At 39.6% G+C, this 27835-nt stretch overlaps 1 protein-coding gene across 10 annotated transcripts in view; it reads left to right on the forward strand.

Moving 5' to 3' along the window:
• Positions 1-8828: 8828 nt before the first annotated feature.
• Positions 8829-27835, forward strand: part of Slc46a3 (solute carrier family 46 member 3) — a 28481-nt gene continuing 9474 nt past the window's right edge. For 6 of the 10 annotated variants that reach the window (XR_013423457.1, XR_013423459.1, XR_013423460.1 and 3 more), the window contains exons 1-6: positions 8829-8968; positions 9710-9922; positions 15549-16419; positions 18007-18090; positions 23041-23197; positions 25223-25707. Coding sequence is in view for 2 of the 10 variants with exons in the window: in XM_005317064.5 (XP_005317121.2) it covers positions 9734-9922; positions 15549-16419; positions 18007-18090; positions 23041-23197; positions 25223-25307 (1386 nt within the window). In the remaining 8 variants the exon portion in view is untranslated. Of the gene's footprint in view, positions 8969-9032; positions 9231-9709; positions 9923-11436; positions 11663-15548; positions 16420-18006; positions 18091-19883; positions 20051-23040; positions 23198-25222; positions 27533-27835 lie in introns of those variants that run through there. The other 4 variants (XM_005317064.5, XM_040281636.2, XR_013423462.1 and 1 more) reach the window with 4 other exon arrangements.

Consider the following 27835-nt stretch of genomic DNA (forward strand, 5'->3'; position numbering starts at 1 on the left):
CTGATCAACCACCAGGAGCCACGAAAAAGAGGCCTGTCTTCAACCGCTAGTTTTTTTTTATTTTTATTTTTGATATGGGATCTCACTAAGCTGTTCGGAGGGGGTCTCAAAAAGTTGCCAAGTCTGGCCTTGAACTTGTGATCTTCTTCCTTAACCTCCCAAGTCTCTGAGATAATAGGCTTGTACCAATGTGCCCAGCTATTTAGGTATTTTCATATTAAAGTATGAAAGTTTCCTATTAGGTATTTTCATATAAGGTTCTTATGATAAAAAAATCTAATTAGCCAAATTGCTACTTTACTCATATTACTTCATCAATAGGACTTTTGGGTATACAATATGTAATAATTTAGTGCATATTGTTAAATTATTACTCTGAAAAAAATCAAAAATTTCCTTTTTCCTAGAAGTGTGTGACAGTTTGTTCATTTCACCTCAGGCTAAGCAAATTAATATTATCTTAAAAACAAAATCTTTGCCAATTTGGAATGTAAAAGATGATATCTTCATTATGGTCCTAATGTGTGTTTATTTGATGATTAGTGAGACTGAATATTTCCCCCTCTTCTTCTGGTAGAGAATAAAATTTCAGGTAGAATCATAATTAGCATGGGACTTCACCCTTTAGACTGGTTTTATGAATACATATTTCTATTTCTATCATTATTGCACGTCATATTTGAATACTATTGTAATCATAGTTTGCTGAAGGTTCTGCTCCCCCTTTATTTTAAGTGATTCAATAGGACAGAGTGTGTTGGCATAAACTAGTCTCTAAGAAAATAAACACAACAGATTTATTTATTCTCTGTGATTGAGTGTGTTTGGGGGCTACTCAACAAAACCACTTCATTGCATTCATTTGATGAATATTTCCTGTGGCCAGCCACAGTTCCAGATGTGGACATAATCACTATCGAGTCAGCCATAATCCCTGTGTGCATGGTGCATATATTCTAGTGCAGGGTACAGAAGACCAAAAGAAATAAACACACAAATAAACAAAATAATATGGAAGGTGAATTGTGAAATGAAATTGAACAAGAAGACATTAAGCTAGAAAATAGCAAGAGGGAACTCACTTCCCTACTTTGGGTGTGGTTGTCAGAGAACACTTCCCTAAGGTAGCATTTAAGCTAACACCTAAAGGAAGGTTCTGTGGTTTGAATGTGTCTCTCTAAAGTTCTTGTATTGGAAACGTAATCTTCAAAGTAATATGTTAATGGCATTTGGAGGTGGAGCCTTTGGAGATAATTGGGATTAGACAAGGTCATAAGGATAGGGCCCCTATGATGGCTTTAATGGCTTTGTAAGAGGAGGAAGAAAACCCCAAGATAGCATGCTTGCCATGTGATGCCCTCCATCACGTTATGGTGCAGCAAGAATATCCTCATCAGATGCCAGTACCATGCACTTGGAGTTTGCAGCCTTTGAAACCATAAGCCAAATAAACTTCTTTCCTTTATAAATTACCCTGTGTCCAGTATTTTGCTATAGCAACAGAAAATGGACTAAGACAAAAGGAAAGGAGAGGTTTAGGGATCCTGATGTGGAAGGGAGTTTGGCTGGCCAAGAGGGAAGAATGGATAGTAGCCAGATCATTTGGTATTTTTCAAGCCATGATAAGGAGGTTGAGTTTTATTCTGGATTCAATGGGCAAGGCTTTGAAGGGTTTCAAAAGAAGACCTGCTTCGTTGCTGTGTAGAAAATGAATTGAAGAAAAGAGGAAGAATGTTTCGGTAAGAATCTGTACAGCAGTGTGGGAGAGAGGCAGTGAAGCAAGGGTAAGAGCCTAGAGATGGAAGGAGGTGGGTAATCCTCTAAGTCCCATCTGCATTACAGAGTTGTATGTGCATGAATTTCACTTACTCTACTGGCTGCAAACCCTTCCAACTCCCACACCCAACCCACTAAAGTTTTGACTGTTTTAAAGAGGAAGAGCCTATTTACAACAATTGTCAGGTCAACCTCTATAACTTGTCAGAGACAGTACTACGTGGGCCTGATCAAGCAAAATTTAGGCACAACTCCAAAGATTGTTGAAAACCCACCAAATGTCAGGTCTTGTTCTGGGAGCTTTTGCATATATCCTATTTCACCAGCTCGGGTGGGCATTAAAGTCATGTTTAAGCCACTTCATCAAATAAATCCTACTGAAACCAGAGTTTCTCTGCTTCTGCTGGCAGGTGGGGTCTGCAGGACTCCACAGCAAAAAATGTGTTGACTATTGGCAGGCTGAGCCCTCAGTGTTGCCGCAGACCCCATCAGCTCACAATTAATTTCTTCTTTCTGGGTTCTTGTCTTGCAAATTTGAAGAAGAGGATGAGTAACTGTAAGGGTAGGATTTATTCAAGTATGAATAGAAAAGAACTCCCAAATGGGAGAGGGGGGATGCAGAAGGGTTGCCTCATGATTGTGCTAGTCTAGGGGTTTATATAGCACTGAGTCAACCCTATCGATCCAAATTTATTGTGATCAGAGTTTGGAAAACTACTAATTCTATTAGTTAAAATTTATGTTCATGGAGGATTGTAAAAGTACTAACCAGAGCTGGGCATGGTGGGGCATAAATATAATCTCAGCACCCGGAGGCTGAGGCAAGAGGATCACAACTTCAAAGTCAGCCTTAGCAATTTAGCAAGGCCCAGAGAAATTTAACAAGACCCTGTCTCTAAATAAAGTATTTTGAAAAGTCTGGGAATATGGCTCAGTGGTTAAGCCCCCTGGGTTCAATCCCTGGTCAAGAAAAGGAGGAGGAAGAGGAGAAGGAGAAAGAGGAGCAGGAGGAGGAGGAGGAGGAGGAGGAGGAGGAGGAGGAGGAGGAGAAGGACAACACCAACAACTAAGAGTCCACACTTCTGTTCAACATCTGCCCTACATCTATTTTCCCACCTCTTGGGAGACAGAAGGTCAAGATCTTTGAGGTTCCAGGCTGTGCCCTGGGTGGAACATACATCTGCACTGGCCCAGCTGGGCTGCCTGGGAGTGACAGGTCCACTTGCCCTGGCTTGCCTCGGTCCTGGTTCACTCCAGCATGGTGGGCTGTGCCAGGCAAGGGTCCGTGCTCGCCACTGCACTCCAGCCCACCTGGGCTGCCACTCCACCTTTGTGGGCCAAGGACTGGGCTTCACTACTGCTGAGAGAAGTCCATTCATTCTCTGAGTGCTCCTGTTCTTGAGAAGTAAAACCCTCTGGATGCGTACTGAGTCCAACTGAATTACTCCTGATTACTATTATTACACAAGAAAGAAAAGGAATAGTGGGTGGTTCTGCCTAAGTTTCCAATCTCTCCTTTGGTGAGGCTGGTACAGAAAACAGGAAGACTGATTCTCAGCTGTAAACATCATTGCAATAGTTACTCCACGACATGGGACACTAGGTTCCTTGTTACGACTCTCGTGACATGTAGCTTCATTTTAAAGAGGAAGAGCCTATTTACAGAGTGAATCAGCAATTTCTCTTGAGGAACTCCAAGGCCCAATGTGGTAGATGACAGCCTCATTATTCTCTTCCTTCCCGATCCTCCCCTAGGACACCACAGGCCCTGGGGTTGGGGCTGGCTCTGCACTATCTCCATCACCACCACCATGGAGCAGATCCTCCTAATAGCCCTTATCAGAAATTTCTGAAAACCAAGCTTCCTTGGACCATCCCATCCTATCAAAAGTGTAATAATTTGCAACCTCAAAGGAAAAAGGTAAGAATTTGATTTACAAGGGAATGCCCTGGTCTCTTTGCATATTTGCCCACCACCAGCAACTTTAATATGCTACTTACCAATAAAGCAATGGCAAGATATCATAGGCCCCAACCTGAGCCAAGCCAAAAAAAGAGCTGTTTAACCTAAATATCTAAAATCAGGGGCCTTACCTGCCGTATAGGCACACACTGAGAATAGGTTTGGATAATACCAGCTATACCTACAGTGTAAAATATTCAACATGTATGTGGTGACCATGTCTCTGTTTACAGGGCAGTGATCACTGACTGAAACAGGGATTACAAAAGGGTATCAGATTTATCAGGAAGATGGTATTTGCTTTGGACATTTTAAGCATACAGTCATTTTTTAAAATATAGGTTGAAAATCTGATGTTTGAAATGCTCCTAAATTCAAAACTTCTAGAGCACCAAGATGATACAAAAAAATTTCAAATTTCAGATTTTTAAATTAGTGATGTTGAAATGGTTAAGTCTATACAAATTTTCCAAAATCCAATATTCTCTGAAGTGTGAAATACTTCTTATCCCAAGCATTTTGGGTAGGGGATGCTCAACCTATATTCAGGTGGCCCCTCTGAGTGACAGGTTGGAGAGAAGAGAGCCAGCTTGAGATAAGGGATTCGGGAGTGGGCCGCACATTTGTGATGTGAGTCACAAGTGTAGGTGAGATTGACTGAGGAGAAGAAAGAGCTTAGATGGAACCTGAGGGATGGCATGAATTGAGAAGCAAGCTCACACAGAAAACCAAAAATGGCAAGAAGACAGAGTCTGGCCACAGAATCTAAAGGGAAAGAACATTTCCCAAAGGAGGAATCTGTTTACCAGTGTCTAGTGCAAAAAAGAACAGACAAGGACTGAAGTCAGGCTATGAATTTCTCAAATAGATAAGACCTGCTCAGGTGTCTTCTGGAAAATTACTCGCCAGGGTCATATGATCAGATTACATCTCCTTTTAACAATTTGTACAACTGTACCTTGTAACAATTTATACTTATCTTACTAACAATTACCTAGTAAGCAGCAATTGGGATAACTGAAGGTTTTTCCTATTACATCTTTTCCCATTTTATCAGAAGTGAAAAAAACAAAGTTCTTGAAACAAGCAAAATCTCATAACTGCTATATTCTGTCTGGGCTTTTTCCACTTGAATACGGTGCTGTCCAGCACAGCATGGGTTCTTTTGTTTAATATATGTGTTCGTGTGTCAGGGGAGGGCTCATTTCTTCTCTCCCAGTTTTTATTGAGATAGTATAAAAACTTCTCTTGTCTAAAGGACAATGGAAAAGCTCTGTAAACTCAACAAGCCAAAACAACTGTTTACCTATTGGAGATTTTATTAGCGAGAGAGGGAGAAGGAGGGAGGGAGGAGGAGGGAGGAGGGAGGAGGAGGGGGAGGGAGGAAGGAGGGGGGAGGGAGGGAGGAAGGAGGGGGGAGGGAGGGAGGAAGGAGGGGGGAGGGAGGAAGGAGGGGGGAGGGAGGGAGGGGGGAGAGAGAGAGAAGTGGGGGGGAAAGAGGGGAGAGTAAGAGAGAGAGAGTAAAAGAGAGTAAGAGTAAGAGAAGGAACACGAGAGGGTATTGATATTTATGGGCTTAACACAGGATAAGGAGGAGCAAGGTGGGTGGGCTGTTACTTCTTCATTGGCTGAGAGTCACCACTTCGGGGATTGGAGGTGTGCCATTCACAGGGATTGGATGTGACAGTTCGCGTGCCATTCAGTGCGTCATGGACCTGAGCTCCCAGAAGAGAAGCACTCCGGGCGCCATCTTTACCAACATCTTGAACAACATCTGACATTATTTGGCCTTCACGTAGGTTGGGCATCTCATTTATATATTTATTCCCATTAATCTAACATTATTGAAGCACTCCTCTTGAAGCCAATGGGACCAAAAGTAAAAATACAAATACAGATAACTGAAACCAAATGTCAGTACTTGATTATAAGACAGTTCATAAAGTGCTTACATTAAAATTTCTAGGTCATTGAACTGAGAACACAAAATTTCAAAATCTTTCTGGAGGCTCCTGTCCTGAAGATTTATACCTGTTGAACTACATTTCAGGCAAATTATACCTACCTGGCGGATGGCTGTTGCTCCTGGCCCAGCTAGCCCTTTCTATTGTTTCTCCTCTCAGTCTTCGAAGGAAGAAAACTTGAGCCTATAACGGGTAATGACCATAGTGGATATAGGGACTGATGAGTCTCTGATGATTTCCAAATACTTTCTTTCTTTCTTTCTTTTTTTTTAGAATCATCCTTACTCCCTTCACATATTTCCACCTTTTCTTACCAAAGAAAGGGAAACTTCTTCAATGATTAATAACGATGTGTGATTTTTGTTTCACCCACAATACCCAGTACAGTGACAGCTTCCAATGAAGAGTTGATTAAGTCTTTTTTCAATTTGTACATATTCAAGGATTTAGTATTATTTGACAAAAAGAAAAAGAAGAGACTTATAAAACAATTGTCACCATAGAGAAGGACAGCTGAATACATTAAGAAGGCCTGACTTCCTTCTTGGTGTATAAAAGTAGGGCTAGCAAGACATGGAAGTATATTGGATACAAATCATCCTGCTCCATAAAAAAGAACATCTTATAAATGCCTTTTCCTTTCTATTGATTTTCATGAGAAATTATGGCCTGAGGACATGGAAGAGATTAGAGACATTGTCATTATTACCTATTCCTCTGAACACATGATAGGACTGTAGTTGTCCACATGGTCCTGAGACTTGTTGTGACCAATGGAATGTGAGCAGAAGTGTCATGTACCATTTCTAAGGGTGAACCATTAAGAGCTGGTATCAGATTTATCATATTTCCTTCTCTCTACCCTTGTGCCAACAATAATAGTCAAAGATGGCTCCATCAATCTGTGTCCATGAATGAAAATGATGGGAATTGAAGCTTCCGAGTAATCCAAAATGGACATGTAGCTTGACAGATACACTTTCACTGTTAGAAAAATAGAAGATTTGGGGCATGACCTTGATCTTGTTGATTTTATAGAAGCCAAATCCTGAAATGATCGTTTTGCTTCTGATTAGGCAAAATATTCAGAAAATAGGTTCATTAGCACAAGATGGATGCTATTTTAGTAACAATAACTAAGATCATAGAGTGCTTGACAACTGTTGAAAGTACTAAGACATAGATTATTTCCTCCCTTGTGTTCTTATGGGTAGTCAGATCACTTTTTCTCTGGTCCATATCAACTCCTTCTGGTTAGAATCAGCTGTTCTTGGTGACCCTTCCCACTTTAAATACATCTCTAGTCTACCCCCTAGCAAAATGCACTTTAATTTTAAAATGTTACATCTTCGGCCTTGTGTGGTGGCACACATCTGTAATCCCAGGGATTTGAGAGGCTGAGGCAAGAGGATCACAAGTTTGAGACTAGCCTCAGTAAATCAGTGAAGTCCTAAGCAACTTAGTGAAACACTGTCTCAAAATGAAAAAAATAAAAAGGGCTAGCCATTTAATGGTAAAACAACCTGGTTAAATCTCCAATATCAAAAAAAAAATTAAATATATATATATACACATTGTCTTCACAGTAAACCATCTTATTCACTTTTGTTTATCTGCTTTCCAACATCTGTGTTCCATTGTTTGAAACATCATAAGTGCTTCATAGAATATGCTCATTTGAAGAAACTGAGAATTAAGTTTGGGGTAAGTCCAAGGCTACGAGTTATTAAGTACTTATGAGGACTCAATCCAAAGACTTTCGACATTCCATTCAGTGACATGAGTACCATTTAAATGGGTACTGAGAAAGAGAAAGTGGCTCTGAAAGCCAGGTTTGGAACTATCATCTGAGTCTGAGTTGCTGTGAGTTTTTCTAGACCCCAGTGTTCTGTTGACTAAAAGAACACCCATACCAGACAAGGCCATTCTGGACCAGGAGCAAGACAAAAATAAGATCACTTCATAGTGATCTTAAGACAAAACTTGAACATTGCCTAAGCCACAAAAAATGACAAATATTCATGACTGGGGCTTTCTTTATCAATTATGGCTTTAGCTTCCATCTGATTTTGACTCCTAGATAAGATTCATTAAGATACTAATCAAAGAGTGGTTACCTCCAGACAGAAACCACTGAAGAGGAAAACCTTGTTTTTGTTCTTGAACAGTTTCCTGACTCAAGAATAGGAGCCCCTAGTAAATCCTAACACCTTCTTACTGAGTTGCCCCAGGGCTCCTTACCTATGGATTCCTCCTTCCTTAAGAAGTAACAGTTTGAGGACATTGATGCTCCAGTTTCAGTGGCCCTGCTGTGTGTATATGTTGAAGTTTTTTTTTTTTTTTTAAGAGAGAGTGAGAGAGAGAGGGACAGAGAGAGAGAGAATTTTAACATTTTTCTTTATTTTTTCTTAGTTCTCCGCGGACACATCTTCATTTGTATGTGGTGCTGAGGATCGAACCGGGCCGCACACATGCTAGGCGAGCGCGCTACCGCTTGAGCCACATCCCCAGCCACATGTTGAAGTTTTAATTACAACTCTATAAGACTTCTGATCCTTGCTTGACAAATAACGAAATGAGGGTTTTAGAGATCTATTTTTTTTTTTCCCAAGGCCACCATCAATAGGAAAAGCCAGCGATCACACTGCAAAGCAGGTCTAACTTTGTGCCAGGAGCACTCTTTCCTGTACTCTCCACCCGCACTCCCTATCTGGTTCTCCTCTACAGGCTTCTTCTTTCTGCCCGCACTTGCCCAGCCGACGGGTATACTACAGTGAACTGCAGCCCAAACGTGTCCCTCTGCAACAGATCTTCTGTGCGCTGCTGTAAACACGATATTCGGACTTCGAAATGCTTTGCGTTGCGGAACAGTTGCGCGCGCCCACCAGCAGCATCTGGGCACCCGGGCTCCACAGGGCTTCACCTTCGGCCTGAAGGGGCGGGAACACGAGAGTGACATGACAGCAAGGCGCACCAATCCCCGCGGGGGCGCCGGCCGCAGAGCCCAATCGCAGGACAGCCGGGTCGTACAGTGACAGCGCAGACAGCCGCCCGCCCGGCCTCCTCCGTGGGCCCCGAAGCTTCGCGGGCCGCAGCTGAGTCACTGCCAAGAGCGGGCCCGGCGGGTGGCGGACAGGCTGGTCAGAGCCAGGAAGAGCAGCAGCCGCCGGCGCCTCCGGGAGCTGGCTGAGAGCAAGTCCGCAGGCCCGAGGAGGAGCCGGGGGCAGCGCAGGGACTGTCGCGGGTGTCATTCTGGACGCAGGAAGTACGCTTGTCTTGGTTTGCTTTAAAATAGGGTTCGTGTTTCCCCGACAGGCGAACTTCATCCCCTGCCCCCCCACTACAGCGCCGGCTGCGCAGCCCCGGCCCTCTCCCCAGCACCCGGGCTGAGTGGCCCTCGCAGCCGCCAGTGCCCCAGCGCTGGGAGCTGCCCTAGAGCCCCGCAGGCGCTGCGCCAGCGCGGGGCATCAGGAGTCTGACCCCGAAAATGCCGGACCTCCTAGCCTGGCAGGCAGACTGATTGCGGGGTGAGTTACAGAAAGGAAAAAGAAAAACCCCTTCCGATTAAGAGTTTTGCTTTTCAGACTCCTTCCCTGCCCATTAATACGCAGCAAAATGACAACAACAGTTGCGTAACTGCAGTATCCTAAGGAAACTCCTTTGTTTACCTTATGAAAACCAGCTGGTGGGATGCAGTCTGACCACTGACTCACCACCAGCGGGGAGAACTGGGTAAGATCATCACAGAGAATCTTCTCCAGGGCGGCTTGAGCGTTAAAGCGTCCCACTCTGGAACACCGAAAAGAGTGACGATCCCAGCTGAGTACTCCCAAGTAAAAGTGATTCTCCTAGGAAGGGCTCACTGCTTTTCTGTTCTCTAGTTTTCTTGTGTGATATTTACTCCAAAAATGTTTTCTAGCTTCCCCATCTTTGAAAAATTAGGCTCTGAGATAAGAATGCAACTGGTTACCTCTGTCTCTCTCTCTCTTTTTTTTTTTCCTATTAGAATTCAGCCACCTACCCAAACAATATGAAGATTTCCTACGTTGAACCTGCCATTCTTCTTAACTCCTTTGCTCTGTCTTTGATCTCTCCACTGACAACACAATACCTGTATAGGAGAATATGGGAAGAAACAAGCAACTACAGCTTTGCCCTTTATAACAATATTTCTGAGTGTGACAAAAACAAAAGCAGCCCAATTTTTGCAGTCCAGAAGGTAAGAAATTAAAATATCCCTAAAATGTAATTAAAGAGGGTATGACACTTATGCTTTGGCCTCTCAAGAATGACTATCAAAGTCCCAAATTGCAGACCAATAGCATTCACTGGGCTCTCATCTCATTTGACATTTCCCAACATCTGTAATCTGCCTTTTTTTGTTGCTTTTGTACTGGGGATTGAACTCAGGGCTCTCAACCACTGTGCTACATCTCCAACCCTATTTTGTATTTTATTTAGAGACAGGGTCTCACAGAGTTGCTTAGCACCTCAATGTTGTGAAGGCTGGCTTTGAATTTGGGATCCTCCTGTCTCAGCCTCCAAGCCACTGGGATTACAGGCATGTGCCACAGTGCCCAGCTATAATCTGCCTTTTCTTCTTCTTCTTCTTCTTCTTTTTTTTTTTTTTTTTTTTTTGAGGGAGGGCGATATGGGGGGTCTTGCTTAGTTGCCAAGGTTAACCCAGAACTCACCATGTTCCTGCCTCAGTCTCCCAAATAGCTGGGATTATAGGCATATGCCATCACAACTGGCAATCTGCCTTTTCTTGAAACCTACTTCTTGTGAGACGCTAGCTCTTGTTTCTCTTAGAAAATCTCAGCACAGTCTGAGATCTCTGCCCCCCAAAAAAATAATTTAAAAAAATAGTCTGAAAAATTTGACCAAGGCCTGCTGGGATGAGCTACTCGGTGGACATACCTCTCCCTTGTCCCCTTTCTCCCAGCACCCTTCTACTGCACCTGCATGTCACAGTTTTTAGGGACTCCAGAAAGTGATCCATCACTGTAAACTGGCCAGGGGTCTGTCATGGGGTAGAAGTGGGGCAGCACATGTCACTTGTCATCTGGTAGCATTAAGAAATCAGCCTTGACTCCCATATGTTGAAATGTGAGGACATCTGAGTGAGGAATGCTCACTTTTGCTCTCTGGACACTGAAAACATTCAGCTAGACGTAATGGGGCCTTCCCACCTCCCTTACTTTGTATTTGTTTACAACAGGAGGTACTTTACCACCCTCCTGAGCCTTTCGATATTTTTGGACAAAAGTCTACTGATGTCCAAATGCAAAAGAAGTGGCTGTCAGATGTGGAAATGCTTTCCTCTATAATGCCTCAAAAATAAACCATGCGTATAAATTCAGAACTCTTCCTCTTGGGGATTTTCTGTGATGGCAAGAATGGCGCTGCCACTCACAGAAGAGTTTAAGGAAATGGAGTTGCCTCCCCTGGCTCTGAGAGTCTGCCTGTGAAAGGAGTCTGAGGAGAGGAAGTGGCAGAGAGCCCTAGAAGGGCTCGTGCCCACCCCGTGTCCCCCCAGGTGTCTGGTGGAAGCTAGCTGGGGCAAGGCCCAGGTGTTTGGCTCAGTCCCTGATTTTACTCATTTCCTTATTTCCATTTTCCTGAAACTGCTGAATTCTAGGCAGCTGTGCACACAGCAAGGTTCTGGCCTAGAGTAAGGTTGTAATGAGAGAAGGGCCAAGGGCCTCACTGAGCATTTTTTGTCCCTTCCAGGATGTCTCATTATACATCCTTCCCTTGAGCAAGAAGGCTCCATGGGATCATCATTCCTGTGTTTGGTTCTGTGTTTTCCTTCACCTGGCCCCTGGGAGCAGGCCCCCTTGTTCCTGTGGGAGGGCCCTGGGCAGAGAGGACCTGAATATCTGCTGCAACTGCACTCCTGGACTCAGGGAAGACTGGCCTTGGTCCAGCCATCTTGGTGGCTTCTGTGGCTAAGCAGGTAAAAAGTGCTAGTCCCCACCTCCAGCCTGGTCCAGCTGCTGAGAGCCTAGAGCAGTGGCCTCATTTAGAAGATTTTGGCCCAACTTTCAAACTGATTTGTTTTCATTTTTTATTTATTTATTTATTTATTTATTTTGTTTTGGGTCTGGGGATTGAACTCAGGGGCACTCAACCACTGAGCCACATCCCCAGACCTATTTTGAATTTTATTAAGAGACAAGGTCTCAGTTGCTTAGCACCTCACTATCGCTGAGTCTGGCTTTGAACTAGCAATCCTCCTGCCTCAGCCTCCCAAGCTGCTGAGATTATAGGTGTGAGCCACCATGCCCAGCTCATGTATTTTTAATTGAATTTATTCTCAAGAGAACATACTACTCTTGATCCCTTCTCTTAAAGATGGTATTCATAGACCCCTGATGCTTTTCCTCGGAGTGGGGAACTGAAAAACCACCTACTCCCCCACTCTGCTACTCCTAGCTATGACAGAGACAGAGAGTGCTGGGAGACACGTCATTTACAAAGGAACATGTTTGTAAAGAAACCACCATCACCTTCAGCACTTCCTTTGGGCCCCTTTTCAGGATCCTATCCCTGCTGTGCTCAGAGAATGCCCTCTCCCTCTAAATCCAAGAGCAAATGTGTCCTGTTCTCTCAACTTACCTCTCTACTATCCAGCTCGGCTGGTCAGGCACTGGTTATTCCAAGTTTAGGGCTTGGCAAACTGTTTTTAAAACTATAAGGATAAGAGATGTCACAGCATGGGGTGAGTCCCTAATAAAATAAACAGATCAATCACTTTTTCAGCTCAAATTTTTATTTTGTCTTCCTCCCCAAAAGATCAATTGTGTGTAAAAGGACAGTGAAAATTATGATAATGGACTCTTTACTGCTGTGCCATATTCATTTATCCTTCCTACATAACCAGTATGCACACATGCCTAGGTATTAGCATGCAAGGTACTATTATAAATTTCAGGGTATAGATAGAAGAATAAACCGAGCTCTCGCACTTTGCATTTGACATTTTGATAGTTTATATGAGTGAAAGTCTTATTTTTCAACTCATTTTGTATTAATACATGCACATACATGTATATCTACAAACACACACTCATAGAAATAACATTATATTGATGGAACCTATTTTTCAAATCTTAAAGTATTCTGAGCCCTCTGACTGGAAGGGACACCTATATATTTCTCTTCAGCAAAGGGGTTAATCTCAGAAGGACCTTTAACAAAAAGGCAAGGCTGTGGCAGGGTACTTTGCTTAGGGAACAAAGAGTGAAGGAATTCTGGGCATATTTGTTGATTTTTGTGAGGAAGGAATTTTTAACTTCCTTACCATTCCTTCCTTCTCTTGTTAAATTTGTTTCAAAGGAATAAATTGGCGACTGAATCTGTTCTGTTTAGACAGCTTTGAGACAGGGACTCTGCTACTGGAGAGGAGAAATGCAACAGATCATCAAGTTGTTCTTGCTCAGGAATTTGTAAGCCTTTTGATAACCAACACAATCCCTTGTTACTTACTCCTACTTAGGAAAATGACATGGAATATTTTCTATTCAACTGGAATTCACTTACACATTTTACCCTATGAAATTTTAACTTCTTTAACATAGATTTACTGCTTTCCTTCATTTATTCTTTTTTTTAAGAGAGAGAATTTTTAAATATTTATTTTTTAGTTTTTGGTGGACACAACATCTTTATTTTATTTTTATGTGGTGCTGAGGATCGAACCCAGAGCCCCGCGCATGCCAGGCAAGCACGTTATTGCTTAAGCCACATCCCCAGCCCTTCATTTATTCTTTCCTTAGGACATTGTCATTCTGTGCAATCTTGGATAGAAAATAGCATTTTTTAAACTTCTCCTATCTACTCTTATGTGATATGTTAACTATCTTCCTCCAGAGTTTAAACACACGCACACGTGTTTACACCCACACGCACAATTTTTTTCTTATGTTTCTTTTTTTTTTGTGGTATCACTGTTGTGACTGACATTTTATTTTATTTTTATTGTTGGTTGTTCAAAACATTACATAGTTCTTGATATATCATATTTCACAGTTTGATTCAAGTGGGTTATGAACTCCCATTTTTACCCCGTATACAGATTGCAGAATCACATCAGTTACACTTCCATTGATTTACACATATGATTTATGGTGGAATATGCTTCGAGCTTGTCCTTGTTAAAATCTGTATTTTAAAATTCAGGTTTCAGATGAGGAAGTAGTCTGTGTACAAGACTGGGTTAGGAATGGTAATAAAAAGAGGAAGACAGAACCTGGGTGGTGGGATAGAAATGAGGAGGAGGAAACCAAAACTAGAACATCTGGTTTAGAAGCTGATTATAAGGTAACTTTTACTTATTTATTCAATAAATATTTACTTGATGGCACTGTATCTGTAAGAGATACAAAGATGTGCTCAGGATGTTTTATCCAGAAAAAGGAAACAGGTCAAATTGATTGAGCACTAACTGTGCTAGGGCCTTATTTATTTTATTTTTTAATTTATTTGTCCTAGTCAATTATACATGACAGCAGAATGTTCTTCGATTCATTGTACACAAATGGAGCACAAGTTTTCACTTCTCTGGTTGTAAGCAAAGTAGGGTCACACCACTCATGCAATCATACATGTACTAGGTAATGACGTCAGTCACATCCCACCATCTTTCCTACCCCCATGCCCCCTCCCCTCCCCTCTTTGTTTATTTTTATAAGTATAGCATCTTATGTTTATTTTAAATGTAACCCTACCAATAGCCTGTGAAGTAGAGACATCATTCTTATCTGTCAGATGAAGAAGCTATGGAGATAAATAATTTGGTCAGATCCCGCACACCTAGCAGCTTACAATGTCCTTATTACATGACCATTCATTCATTATCTACTGAGTACCTGCCCACCTGCCCTGTCCTTGGAGCTGGTGGTACTGTGGTGAAGAAGACTCAGTTCCTGTCCTCCTTTAGGTTATTCTTCTTGTAAGGGAGGAAACATCTGATAATTTTGTAATTCATTAATCATTTAGGCTATTTTCTGTATAGCACATGAATAAATCTTTTGTTTTTAATGAGCTTAATATTACTCATTATAAAAATGGCACATACTCCAAATTTTAAATTTGGAAAATACAGATAAATGGCTAATAGAAAGTGTTTTTATATCTCCCCAAATTCTTTCCATCAAATGACTAGTATGTCAGTCATCACAACTCCCAGTCTCAGTGTGTATGTACTCATCTATTGTCACCATTTTGGTCGTTGGAGGTTGAGTTTATGGCTAGCTATCATCTTTAGTTAATGTAAGTCCCCTTTATGGGATTTACCTTTTTAGTTTTAATATAGTAAATAAAAGAATAAGGTTCTCACTAATATATTTGTGGAAATAGAAGTCAAAAGGGTAACAGAGCTCTTCCTAAATAAAGGCCTGTCAAATATGGCATCCATATGAGTTATTCACTCTCCTTTAGTGGGGACAGCAAGACCTATCACAGGAAAGGGTGTCATTGTTGCTTTGGAATAGTAGCCATGATCTCTCAGTGTGAACTCTTCATAGAAGGAAGAAAACTCATACTATGGCTAACATCAGAGGCCTAGTAGTGTATAGGTCTTTCTTGCAAGAGACACACACCAGTACACACATTTTTTTTTTCATGGATTCAGGTGGCCACTTGAATATCATGACTGTGAATGCTTATCACCTTTTGACACCTGCTTTGTGAACTGAATGAAGATTTAAGCTATGTCAGATCCCCACCATGGACCAGATTCCCCACCCATGACTGATCCTGACCGGCAATGTCAAGAAAAATATGCATCATGATATTTTTATGCGCATTGTATAAATTCACTGTCTTCTATTTCTTTGCAGGAAGTTCAGGAAAAAGTGTCTTTATTTAGCCTACAGATGGAGATAAGTGGTTTAATTCCTGGCCTGTTATCTACGTTCATTCTTCTATCTAGTAGTGATCACCACGGGCGAAAATTCCCCATGATTTTATCTTCCGTTGGTTCTCTTGCAACCAGCATTTGGCTCTATTTGCTTTCCTACTTTGCCTTTCCATTCCAGCTTTTGATTGCATCTACCTTCATTGGTGCATTTTGTGGCAATTATACAACATTTTATGGAGCTTGCTTTGCCTATATAGTTGATCAGTGTAAAGAATCCAAACAAAAAACAATTCGAATAGCTATAATTGATTTTATGCTTGGACTCGTTACTGGACTAACAGGACTGTCATCTGGCTATTTTATTAGAGAACTAGGTTTTGTATGGTCATTTTTAATTATTGCTATAGTTCTTACTGTTAACTTGACATATATTTTATTTTTACTTGATAATCCAATGAAAGAGTCTTCAACTCAGAATGTTACCATATCATGTAGTGAAGGCTTTAAAGACCTATTTTACCGAACTTACATACTTTTTAAAAATGCTTCTGGTAAGCAACGGCTTTTGCTCTGTTTGTTACTTTTTACAATGATCACTTTTTTCTTCGTAATAAGTGGCATTTCCCCAGTTTTTATCCTTTATGAATTGGGTCCCCCACTCTGCTGGAATGAAATTTTTATAGGTTATGGATCAGCTTTGAGTAGTATCTCCTTTTTTAGTAGCTTCCTAGGAATTTGGCTTTTTTCTTATTGCATGGAAGATATTCATATGGCCGTCATTGGAATTTTTACCACCATAGCAGGAATGGCCACAGCTGCTTTTGCTAGAACTACACTGATGATGTTTTTAGGTGAGTTACAAATGCAGCCTTGGAACTAACTGTGTATTTGATTTTATATGAAATGAATTAAGTCTGATGGGACAGAACCTTTAATATAAAGCTCTCTATTCAACCCATTCCAGTTGTCTTAAAGTTAAAAAGCTAGATTGCCAGAAGCAAATAAGATGAAAGCAAAATCTACGGGGGGTGGTGGGGAGTATTCCCTGAATTGACCACAATTTTCCAAATTTACATGTCTGCCAAAAAAAAATGTTTTGGGAGATATTCTTTATATGAATGAGTTCTTCAATATAGCTTTCACCCATAGCCAGTTTACCAAAGTGAACATTTTTTAAAATGCTGCTAAGAAGGCTATTTCCCATAAAAATATTTAGAACAATTATATAAAGTGTATCTACTTGATTTATAAGAAAATTCATATTTGTTGAATATATTCAAGAAGAAATTCTTTCCCCCCCAAGTATTCTGACATTTGTCTTATGCTATTTTAAAAAATATTCTGATGTGCTCCACCGAATTAATTTTACTATCCAATAATACATTGCAACCAGAATAGAAATTACTGTTATAAATTTTATACAAAATCAGAAATCACAAATTTTGCTTCCAAAGAGATGAAGGAGGCAAGAAGTACTTGGGGTTTGCTCTGAGGGTCCCTTCTCCCTCAATACCAAAAGAATAGCTTCACATTCTTCAAAAGGAAAGTGTTTTAGGGGAGGTTTTTGGAAATCGACCTACTGGTCATTTCATGAATTGACTTGTGATGAATTGCTATTCAGCACACTGAACTGCTTGCTTAATTACATGCCTCAAAACTATTTTTATAGGGTTTGGGTGAGATCCTGCATTGGAAAGGGCTATGGGAACTGGGAAGCAGCACTTTGAGAAAGGCTAAATTTAGTCTTTTTTACAAAGGAAGTGTTAACCTCCTACTACCTAGTATAGAAGTAGTGTGACCAAAGAGAAATGGCCTTAATTTCCACCAACAGCCCTAAGTGACCTTCAGCAAGTTACTTAACTCCTTTGAGCCTCATTTTCTCATTTGCAAAATGCGCATGATAATGCCTCATTCAGAGGAATATAATGAATATTAGTAACTACAAAACACTTCACACAATGCCCACTATTCAATAAATGCCAGTTTTCCTCTGTCTCACTAACTGCCAAGGCCATGTAAGTTGATATATGAGAAAACACTTTGAAAACCTCAAAGCAATCTGCAAATATATCATGACATATTTTAAAAGGCTATTGATGGTTAAGGATCATAATTTAAGAACAGAGGCCATTTGTATTTATGAAGTTATTTTGACACAAAGGACGAGCTAGCAAGATGATAAGGAGCCAGTTTACCAATAAATGAATCTGTGCAGTAAAGGAATGCTAACTAACACTGTATTAAGTCTGAAAAGGAACAACAAACAAACAGACAAAAACTAGCTGTCACAACTTGCTAAACAAGAAGTGTATAAGAAGAAGCTGCTCAGCCTCCATTGGTAGATTATAGATCTGGACCTAAAACTTACATGTTTAGACTGAGAATGTTTCCCATGTACAGTTACCAAAAGTGTTCTAATCCAGTCATTTCTCCCATAGTCCGGGTGCCATTCCTTTTCACTATTATGCCACTCTCTGCCCTGCGATCCATGTTGTCAAAAGTAGTCCGTCCTACTGAACAAGGTGAGTTTAAGTCATTTAAAGAATGTAATGAATGTATCAACAGAATGTACAATAGAATTTGATGCTTTGATAACCCTTTTCTGCCCAGATCCTTTGAATTAAGTGGTAAGCTATGTCAGGAAGAGGTTTACACTCAGGTAAAAGAGCCCCTTCCTAAGGCCCTTGTTTTAGAGAGTGGCTCTGGCCTTTCCTCTGGCTGTGCCCTAATCCAAGAGGAGACCTAAGGGTCAAGTGGATATGTCCACTGAGAGTCCAAAACACCTCTGCTCCTTCTATACTGTACTTTGGCTACCCGAGTCTCCATAATTTCTATCCATACAACTCTGAGCTCATGCCCAGTAAGTGTCTGCCTGATCCTCTTCCATGGATATACCCCCACGTGCTCTCCTCTAGACCAGAGAATCCAATGGTGACTTCATAGGAAGGTCTGACCAAAACTTGGAATCATAGAACAAGCGTGTTGACACCCATGTGTAGTTGATCCTTCCTAAGCAAGATGGATCAAGGAGTAGAACAGAATGGAGGTGGGCTGCAGGCTGGGGACAGAGGGCCAAGGGCCAACTCTACCATGCTGTCTTGTTCCTACATGGAATTCTAAAAAGTTCTAAGAATTCTGCATTTGTGCCAGGCCTTCCAGATCATTACAGAGATATGTTTTCCACAGTAGAGAAACACGATATATTTTTTAATTAATGGTTCTTTAGCCAGATTGGTAACTTAAATACAGTTGTCTCTCAATATCTGAGGGAGATTGATTCCAGGACCCCTTACAAACACCAAAATCCACAGATGACCAAGTCCCTTAAGTAATACTATATATTATATGCACATAACCTGCACATGTCCTCCTGTGTACTTTAAATCATCTCTAGATGGCTTACAATACATAACACAATGGAAATGCTATGTAAATAGTAGTTATACTACATTGCTCAGGAAATAATGACAAGAAAATGATGTCTGTACATGTTTAGTAGAAAAATAACCAACAAATGCCTAACTATATTTTTTTATGTACAATGGGTTGAATCTTTGGATGTGGAAGCTGTGGATATAGAGGGCTGGCTGTACTTAGACTATATATGTAGACTTCAAATTATATCCTTACTCGGGACCCAAATCAGAATCCTACAGCAAACAGGATCCCACTCAACTAGTTTAAATCAGAGACTTCCAGGAATGATGGTATAGGCACTGTGGAGGTGCCCAAAATAGGGAAGAAAGAGAGAAAACACACTATAGCCTTGTTCTCCTCCTTCATACCTTTGACATAGCACAATAGAAATTGGACCAAGAAGGATGTCCTAGTCATGTCATATGAGGGTCAGCCTCCCAAGTATAGATCAGGGAACAGGGGCCGAATGGTTGAAAGGGCAGACAGAGAATAACCAGCACAGAAAGAAGACAAGAGTTAAATTTATAATTATAACTAGTAGATATTAGCATATGAGGTTGTCCTCCTGTCCTTCTGTATCATATGAATATTATTAGACATAGGTACTTTCTTTTGTATCATATCAGTCTGGTTCTTATTTGATTATTTATGGAAAATTCCTAAGTGTGCTTTTGTATTTATGCTGGTTTAGTCAACACCAAGGAAAGCTGCATAATTCAATAACTTGAAAATATATTTCTTGATTCTTTTCCACTCATAAGCTGTAGCTGTATAGTCAAACAGCTGTTTATAGACCACGTGATGATGGTTACCTTGAGAACCACTTAGGAATATAAAAATTGTTATTATACTATGTAAAAATCTACCTGCTTCCTTGGATTATGCATTGGTTTCTTAGATATGACACTAAAAGCACAACAAAAGAAGAATATAAGTACATTAGACTTCAGTAAAGACTTCATTCAAAATCTCTGTGCTTCAAAGAACACTATGAAGGAAATGAAAAGGCAGGCACAGAGAAGATTTGCAAATCTATGTCTGATAAGGAACTTGTATTCATCGAAGGTAAGAATGCTTAAAACTCGATAACAAAAAGACAAACAATGCAATTAAAAATGGATATAGGATCTGAGTGGACATTTCTCCAAAGAAGATAGGTCAATAAGCAAATGAAAAAAAAGTAGGATATCACTAACCATCAAAGAAATGCAAATCAAACCCACAATAAGGCACACTTGGATAGCCAAAGTAAAAAAGATCATAACAAGTATGAGTGAGGAAGTTGAGAAAGCGGAACCTTCATCCACTGCTACTGGGAATATAAATTGGTACAGCCACTTTTGCAAAACAGTTTGGTAGTTCCTCAGAAAGTTAGTTACCTTATGACCCAGCAACACCACCCCCAAGTATATACCAAGAGAAATGAAAACACATGTCCAAACAAAATAGAAGTATTATTCATGATAGCCAAACAGTGGACACAATGTAAATGGATATAGTATATCTGCCAATAAAAAGAATTAATGTTCTGAAACATACTATAATGTCATGAGCGAACTATGAAATCATTATGCTAAATGAAAGAAGCTAGTCACAAAAGGCCACACATTATTGTACAAATATGACTCAGTTTACAAGAAGTATCCAGAATGGGCAAATTCATAGAGACACAGAAATTAGATTGAGGTTTGCCAGGAGCTGGGGAGAAGGGAAGTAATTGCTATTGGGCATAGATTTTCTTTTGGGGGAGATGAAAATATTCCACATGTAGAAAATAGTAATGGTCTCACAACTCTGAATATACTAAATAATATACTAAATATATAGTACTAAATACTGAATTTTGCACTTTAAAAGAGTGATCTTCATGGTATATCAATTATATTTCAGTAAAGCTGTTAAGAAAAAATGTTTACATGCATTGACTTAAAGATAAAATGAACTTGTCAAAATGTATGTTTTTGTTCATATTTGATAAAGTTTATAAAGGCTTTTAAAAAATCACTTCATTATTAACTATAATAACATTGAAAGATGCTTAGTTTGCATTTGGGCATTTCTTATTCAAAATTGTAATAACTTTGTGAATTATGGCTCCATTATTCTAGGATAGTGTAATTACTCTTTTCCTTACTATAAATTAAGAAGTACTTTGGACAGTGTTAAAATTTCTATAACTAAATGTATTATCTCTTGTTATTTTTTTAAAATAACCATTTTGTGAAAATATTATATGTTTTATAATAATCAGAGGAAGGGGAAATACTGAGAGGCTTTCAGATGCCCTCACTCTCTCTTATATTAAATGAGAAAGGGGAGGAGCAGAGGTGGAGCTCAGTGGTTCAGCATGTGCTTAGTCTGTAAAAGGCTCTGGGTTCAATCTCCAGCACCAAAAAAACAGCAATGACAACAAAAAGAAGGTGAAAAAATGGGGTAATTATTTTAAGCTCTCTGTGCTAGGTGGGCACCATCACACACACCTGTAACTTCAGTGACTCTGGAGGCTGAGGCAGGAGGATCTTAAGTTCAAAGTCAGCCTCAGCAACTTAGGGAGGCCCTCAGCAACTTAGTGAGACCCTATCTCAAAATAAAAAAAAAAAATGTAAAAAGGGCTGGGAACTTAGCTCAATGATAAAGCACCTCTGGGCTCAATCCCAGTTAGGAAAAAAAAAAATCTTTGTGTGCTATACAGATGTGAAATTCATACTTCAAGCCATCTTGGACTAGCTATTTTGCCTTTGTATCACTCATGAACTCCTTGTGATTATAAGATTATAAATTGAAACACAATAAGACAGGCTTGATCTTTTGAGTTCTGTTGGATTAAAAAAAAAACAACTTTAGAATGTAAACTCCAGTGTCCTTACTGAATCCTACTGATCTCTGCAACTACTAAACAAGTTGAACTGCTCAGAAACATTCAGCAACAAGCTAGAGCTACTTCATAATAGTATGTGTATCAGACAGATAGTGCCCTGTCTGACCTGCTTCCCATGAAGAATGGATTAACGCCCTTACATAATAGAACTAGCCCTGAGAAGTCTGCATTCCAGAGCACAGCATTATTCTTGGCTATAGCAAGAGATCACAAATAAAGAAAATAATATTGTAGTTGGGCAAGTAGGAGAACTCCTTTCCAATTAAACTGACTTAGCATATTATCATAAATCCTGGAGGCAATAAATCTATATGCTACTTGATGACTGATAATTGGAGTCCTGAATTAAGCTTTTATTCATTTACTAGACAAATATTTATTAAATATCTACCATCACCAGGACAGCTGGGCCCTGGGGACATAGGAGCAACCAAGAAATGCACTTTGCATTGACAGAGCTTTCATTATAGCCAAAAGAAGATATATAAATGACTACATATTATTTTGTCGAGATAGATTTATGTTCTATAAGTGCATATCCTATTGTTTAATGAAGAACTTGAAGAATGTATTAGCTTGTGTCTAACAGAGTGGAAAGGTTTAAATAGAAAATCAGTATATAGTCTAAAAGACCCTGGGGATAATTAGATGATAAAGTCTACAGAAAGCAGAAACCACATAGGAACATAGACTGAGCATAGTCATGTCTGTCTGACATGCTCACAAAATTTAGTACCTAGTGATGCCAAATATAACAAAGAAAGAAAGCACATCAAAACAACTCGCCTATCTTTGGAGGTTTAACTCTTCACTCAGTATAGTCTTGGATTCTAACTATGGCAAAAGTTGGTTGAATCATGTGCATTTCTCTCAGATTATGAGCTTGGACTGCCCACGCATTTATTTTATGAACACATCTACCTACAGTGGAACTCAGCTACTTTGTTTTCAACATCTTTCATACTGACTCCTAGGAGAGATGTTTGTCTGAACTTTTTCATCTGTGAAATGGGTCACTGACTTCTCAGGAATTTTGAAGGAACAGATTTCATTCACCATCAGTGTCCCCCTGTTTACAGTTTTCAATGAATAACAATTTTTCTTCATCAGCTTTTCTTTCTTGTTTTGTAATCTGGTCTTTTCTGCCCCCTCTCCCACACCCCTGTACCCCACACAGGTACCCTGTTTGCTTGTATCGCTTTCTTAGAAACACTTGGTGGAGTCACTGCGGTTTCTGCTTTTAATGGAATTTATTCAGCCACAGTTGCTTGGTACCCCGGCTTCACTTTCCTGCTATCTGCTGGCCTGTTGTTCATTCCAGTGATCAGTCTATGGTATGTGATTATTATTTTTAATCATTTTATCAAAGGGCATCTGAATTAAGTGGTAAAGCGCCCCTAGGTTTAATCCCTAACATCAAATAAATGAATAAACAATTTATTAATTTAGCCCCTAAGAATAGAGATTTATATTTTTTTTAAAGATAGATAGAGAGAGAGAGAGAGAGAGAGAGAGAGAGAGAGAGAGAGAATTTTTAATATTTATTTTTTAGTTTTCAGTGGACACAACATCTTTGTTTGTATGTGGTGCTGAGTATCGAACCCGGGCCGCACACATGCCAGGCAAGCGCACTACCACTTGAGCCACATCCCCAGCCCGAGATTTATATTTAATCTAAGAATTTCCCTCAATGGTCAAAGATTGCTGTCTTAAGATTGACTTTAATATGGATTCTTGAATAAGTGAGAAAAGCAGAGAGAATTGAGCTAAATATTGAGAGCTCTCTTTCCTGAGCTTATTTAGTAACTCCCTTTTAAATTGTAAACATTCAAAAATAAATAAATAAAATGTAAACATTCAAATAATACAAAGCACAAAATTCTGTTCATAAATAATACATATTAGAGCTGTGGTTGTGGCTCAGTGGCAGACACTTGCCTAGCACATGTAAGACGCTGGGTTCGATCCTCAGCACCACATATAAACAAATAAATAAATGTTCATCAACAACTAAAAATATATATATGTTTTTAAAAATATTTTTAGTTGTAGATAGACACAATACCTTTATTTTATTTATTTATTTATATGTGGTACCGAAATCAAACCCAGTGTCTCAAATGTGCTATGCAAGCACTCTGCCACTGAGTCACAACCCCAGCCTTAAAAATATTTTTAAAGACATTAATTCTTTAAAAAAAGTACACAAATTAAAGAGATCAGACATAAACATAGAAGAAATACTTATTTCTTCCTGTTTCTCAATAAACAAAAAAATGTTAGCTAACCAGATAAGTGGTCACAAAATCACCCAAGTAAATATATATCCATAGCAGTGATCTAAAAGGGCATTAACCTGCCTCTGCAGAGCTTTGTCCATTTCACATGGCTGCATAGCATCGTGACAGGAATCCAGGGACAGGGGTCATAAGAAGCCAGGCCTTCTCTGCTTCTCCTAAGCACTTTGGGGTCAGGCTGTGAGTAAGGGAGAAAGCTACCTCCAAGCAGTAGCCTTAGGCATTCTGCCCGGACTGAGAACTCCATGAAGGGCTGGCCCACGTTTTCATAGTAGGCACTTGATAGATACTGTCTCAGCTGAATTCTGCTACCTAGATCTGTATCAGATGGGGTATAGTAGGATTAGAAGTTCCTCTAACAAAAAGTATATTTACTAAGTGTCTTTAAGAGACCATTCAACTATTGAATTATCAAAATTATGAATTCATGCCGTGCCATCAAGCATATGATGAGACGGTCCATCTTATAGGTTGTTGGTAGTTGCATGATTCAGCTCTAGCACAAGGCAATTCAGAATGGTATCGAAAGATGTGAAAAAAGTTCACAGTGATTTGTCCAGTGATTTCTTTCTTCACACATACATAGCTATTTTGTTAGAAATGGATGGGTAAAAAGTAGTTATCCTATTAATAATGCTTTTAATAATGAGGTAAGTGTAGATGGGCGTCTGAGTCTTTTTTTAACCCTATACTCTCAATATTTTCGAAATCAAAATTACATATTGTTTTAATTATTTCCAAATGTCCTAATGCCTAGATTCAATTCCAACTTTTGAACAGGAACTTCAGTAATAGCTTTAGTTGTAAGTATTTTATGGGGACTCTACCAAGGAGACAGCAGGACTAATGAGCTATTTTAGCAATCCAGAAGAAAAAAACTCATGCAAATTTTTAAATTTCTGAACACAGTGCTTAATGAGTTCATTGGATTCAAAATGCCAATCCTGCTATGCACAATTCCATAATTTATTAGAAGCCCTGTAACCATGGAAAAGAAGGACTAGATTGCTTATTCATGCATTGCTTCAATATGCACTTCACAAGGCCTGTTTGCTTTTGTAGGGCTGTCAAATGCATAAACTGGAGGGAGGAGAGCAATGCACTTCTTGTACAGGAAGAGTCCAGTGATGACACTTCAGACAGATGACTGTGTACAGTGATATACCCATCATATACTGAGACTCCTGAAGAATACAGACTAACTGCACCATCGGTGCTTGATTAATAGTCAATATTACATATCCTTCCTTTCTCATAAACCCGACAATCGGAGAAATAGCACCTGGCTTTCGCTTTGAGCACTTTGTGCTCACCATGCACTCTATTTCCAACACAAGGAAGAACAATCTTCAAAACACTTTGCACTTTTGGACTTACAAAGAAACCACAACTAAAAAGTGGAAGGAGGGATTAAGAAACTGACATGGTCAAAAGCAATAATTTCGCTGACATACTCTCGTCTCTCATGCTGAAATCAAGGAGAAGATTTTTACCTCAGTTTCTTCACTGTCAAAACAGATTTCTGACCTGTCTCAGGGATTTTGAAGGTACAATGAAAAACTATATTGAGTAACTCAATGATATGAAAATAATGGTGTAAGTTATAAATATTTATCATTTTGTCTACTCCTGAGTATTACTTTGTTTCATGGAGCCCATCAAGGTGCAAGCAATAGACAAAGCCTTTAATAGTACAAGATCCTTAAAAGAGAAGCACTTTAAAGCATAATCATGCCACACAGGGGTCACTGGGGAAACATGAGACTATAGATAAAACTGTCCTAAATAAATTTAAAATCTGAGTAAACTGCTCATTGTGGACAAAACCCCCTAATTATATTCATTCCTTAAGTCAGTAGAAGGACATTCATATTCCATAAACCCTGGCTGAGAATTCACTTCTAACCTTTCTTACCCACTTCTTGCTTATCCTCCCCACTGCACTGAGAAAGGCATTCTAAAATGGGTTTTGCACTCTACAAATTAGAATTCTTCAGTAGCTGTCTAGAAAATGACCAAAGAAGTAAACTACCACAGTTTGACCCCTTTCTATTTCATAGTGAAATGTTCATTCTGGGCTCTACCATAATCCAGGAAACACCATGCTCTCTCAAACCTCCATGGTTTGTGGGTACTTTTTGGCAGGGGTGGGGGGAGGGGATACTAAGGATTGGACCCAGAGGCACTTAACCACTGAGGCACATCCCCAGTCCTTTTATTTTTTATTTTGAGACAAATTCTAATTTGCTTAGGACTTTTCCAAGTTACTGAGGCAAACTTCAAAACTGCCTTAGCCTCGCAAGTTGCTGGGATTACAAGTAGGCACCTTAATGCCTGGCTCCATAGGTTTTTTTGTTTTTTTGATACTAGGATCTGAACCCAGGGGAACTATACCACTGAGCTATATCCCCAGCTTTTTTATTTTATTGTGGTGCTGGGGATTGAACCCAGGGCCTTGTGCATGTGAGAGCTTTTTAATTTTTTAAGACAGGGCTCACTAAATTGCTGAGGCTGACCTTGAAGCTGTGATACTTCTGTCTCAGCCTCCCAAGACACTGGAATTACAGGCATGTACCACTGGCACTGGTGCCCCCGTGTCTTTTTACAGTTTTATTCTGTCTTAGCAACAATATTGCTTCCTTTGTAGTCAGTGTTCTTGATATTTGGCAATAATCCTCAAGTCCCTGCAGGACTCCCATGCCTTTTGTATATACAGTACCTCCATCCTAGTGTTTTCTACTGTCTTGTAATTCTTCCTCCTATTGGACAATCATCTCCTTGAGGACCGGAACACTCTGATTACTTACAATAATAATGCTTAATAAATTTGTGGGGCCAAACTAAATGACTATAAAATTTTATTTGTATTTGTAAAAATCATTTAAAACTATATATTTAATGTCCTGTGAGAATAACCACTGATATCATGCCATAGTCATTAAACCAACCTTGCAAAAAATTGCAATATATTCTAGGGTAGTTGATTTATACTATTTTCATAGATACTTCAATAACTTCAATTTTCTAAGTTGTCATTATAAAAACACAAATGTATTGAAGTGCCATTAGTTGGTCAACTTCTTGTAATCTTCTAAAAGCAAATACAGTCTTCTGTTTGATAGTACTGGTGAGGAAATGTTTTTAGTTTTTAACTGTAAGGTAGTCAATGATTGCTTGACCAGCAAATGGTACTTATGATTTAATATACTAGAAATTCTAATTTCCAAGGCCATTCCTTTTAGGTTTAGCTAATGTCTTCCAGGCTGAGGGCCCATGTAATAACTGATGATTCTCAGATTGATTGATTTTTGTTTTTCATCCTGTTCAATACTCTTTTCAAACCAAAATAAAAAGTAGATTGTGGTTTACCAAGTGCTTTCTCTATACTTTAGTATCTTGGTACCCCTGTAAAATAGATCTTCATTTTCTTCATTTTACAGATGAAGTCAAGGCTCAGGGAGATTTGGCTTGGATGGTCATTTAGCTAACCATACTGCAGTGTAATGTACACGAATGGACTGGACACTACTGAGGTTCTCCATAGCTAGGGTGTGCACAGAAAAGATTATAATCCAAAAACAAGGGACTGTACCATGTACAGTATGAAGTGCCCAAAACACATGAAAACACATCAGTACTCCCAGTATTCAGCTACACAGCTTACAATTATTGCTT

This window comes from Ictidomys tridecemlineatus, chromosome 6 (genome assembly GCF_052094955.1).
Source record: "Ictidomys tridecemlineatus isolate mIctTri1 chromosome 6, mIctTri1.hap1, whole genome shotgun sequence".
Taxonomy (NCBI): domain Eukaryota; kingdom Metazoa; phylum Chordata; class Mammalia; order Rodentia; family Sciuridae; genus Ictidomys; species Ictidomys tridecemlineatus.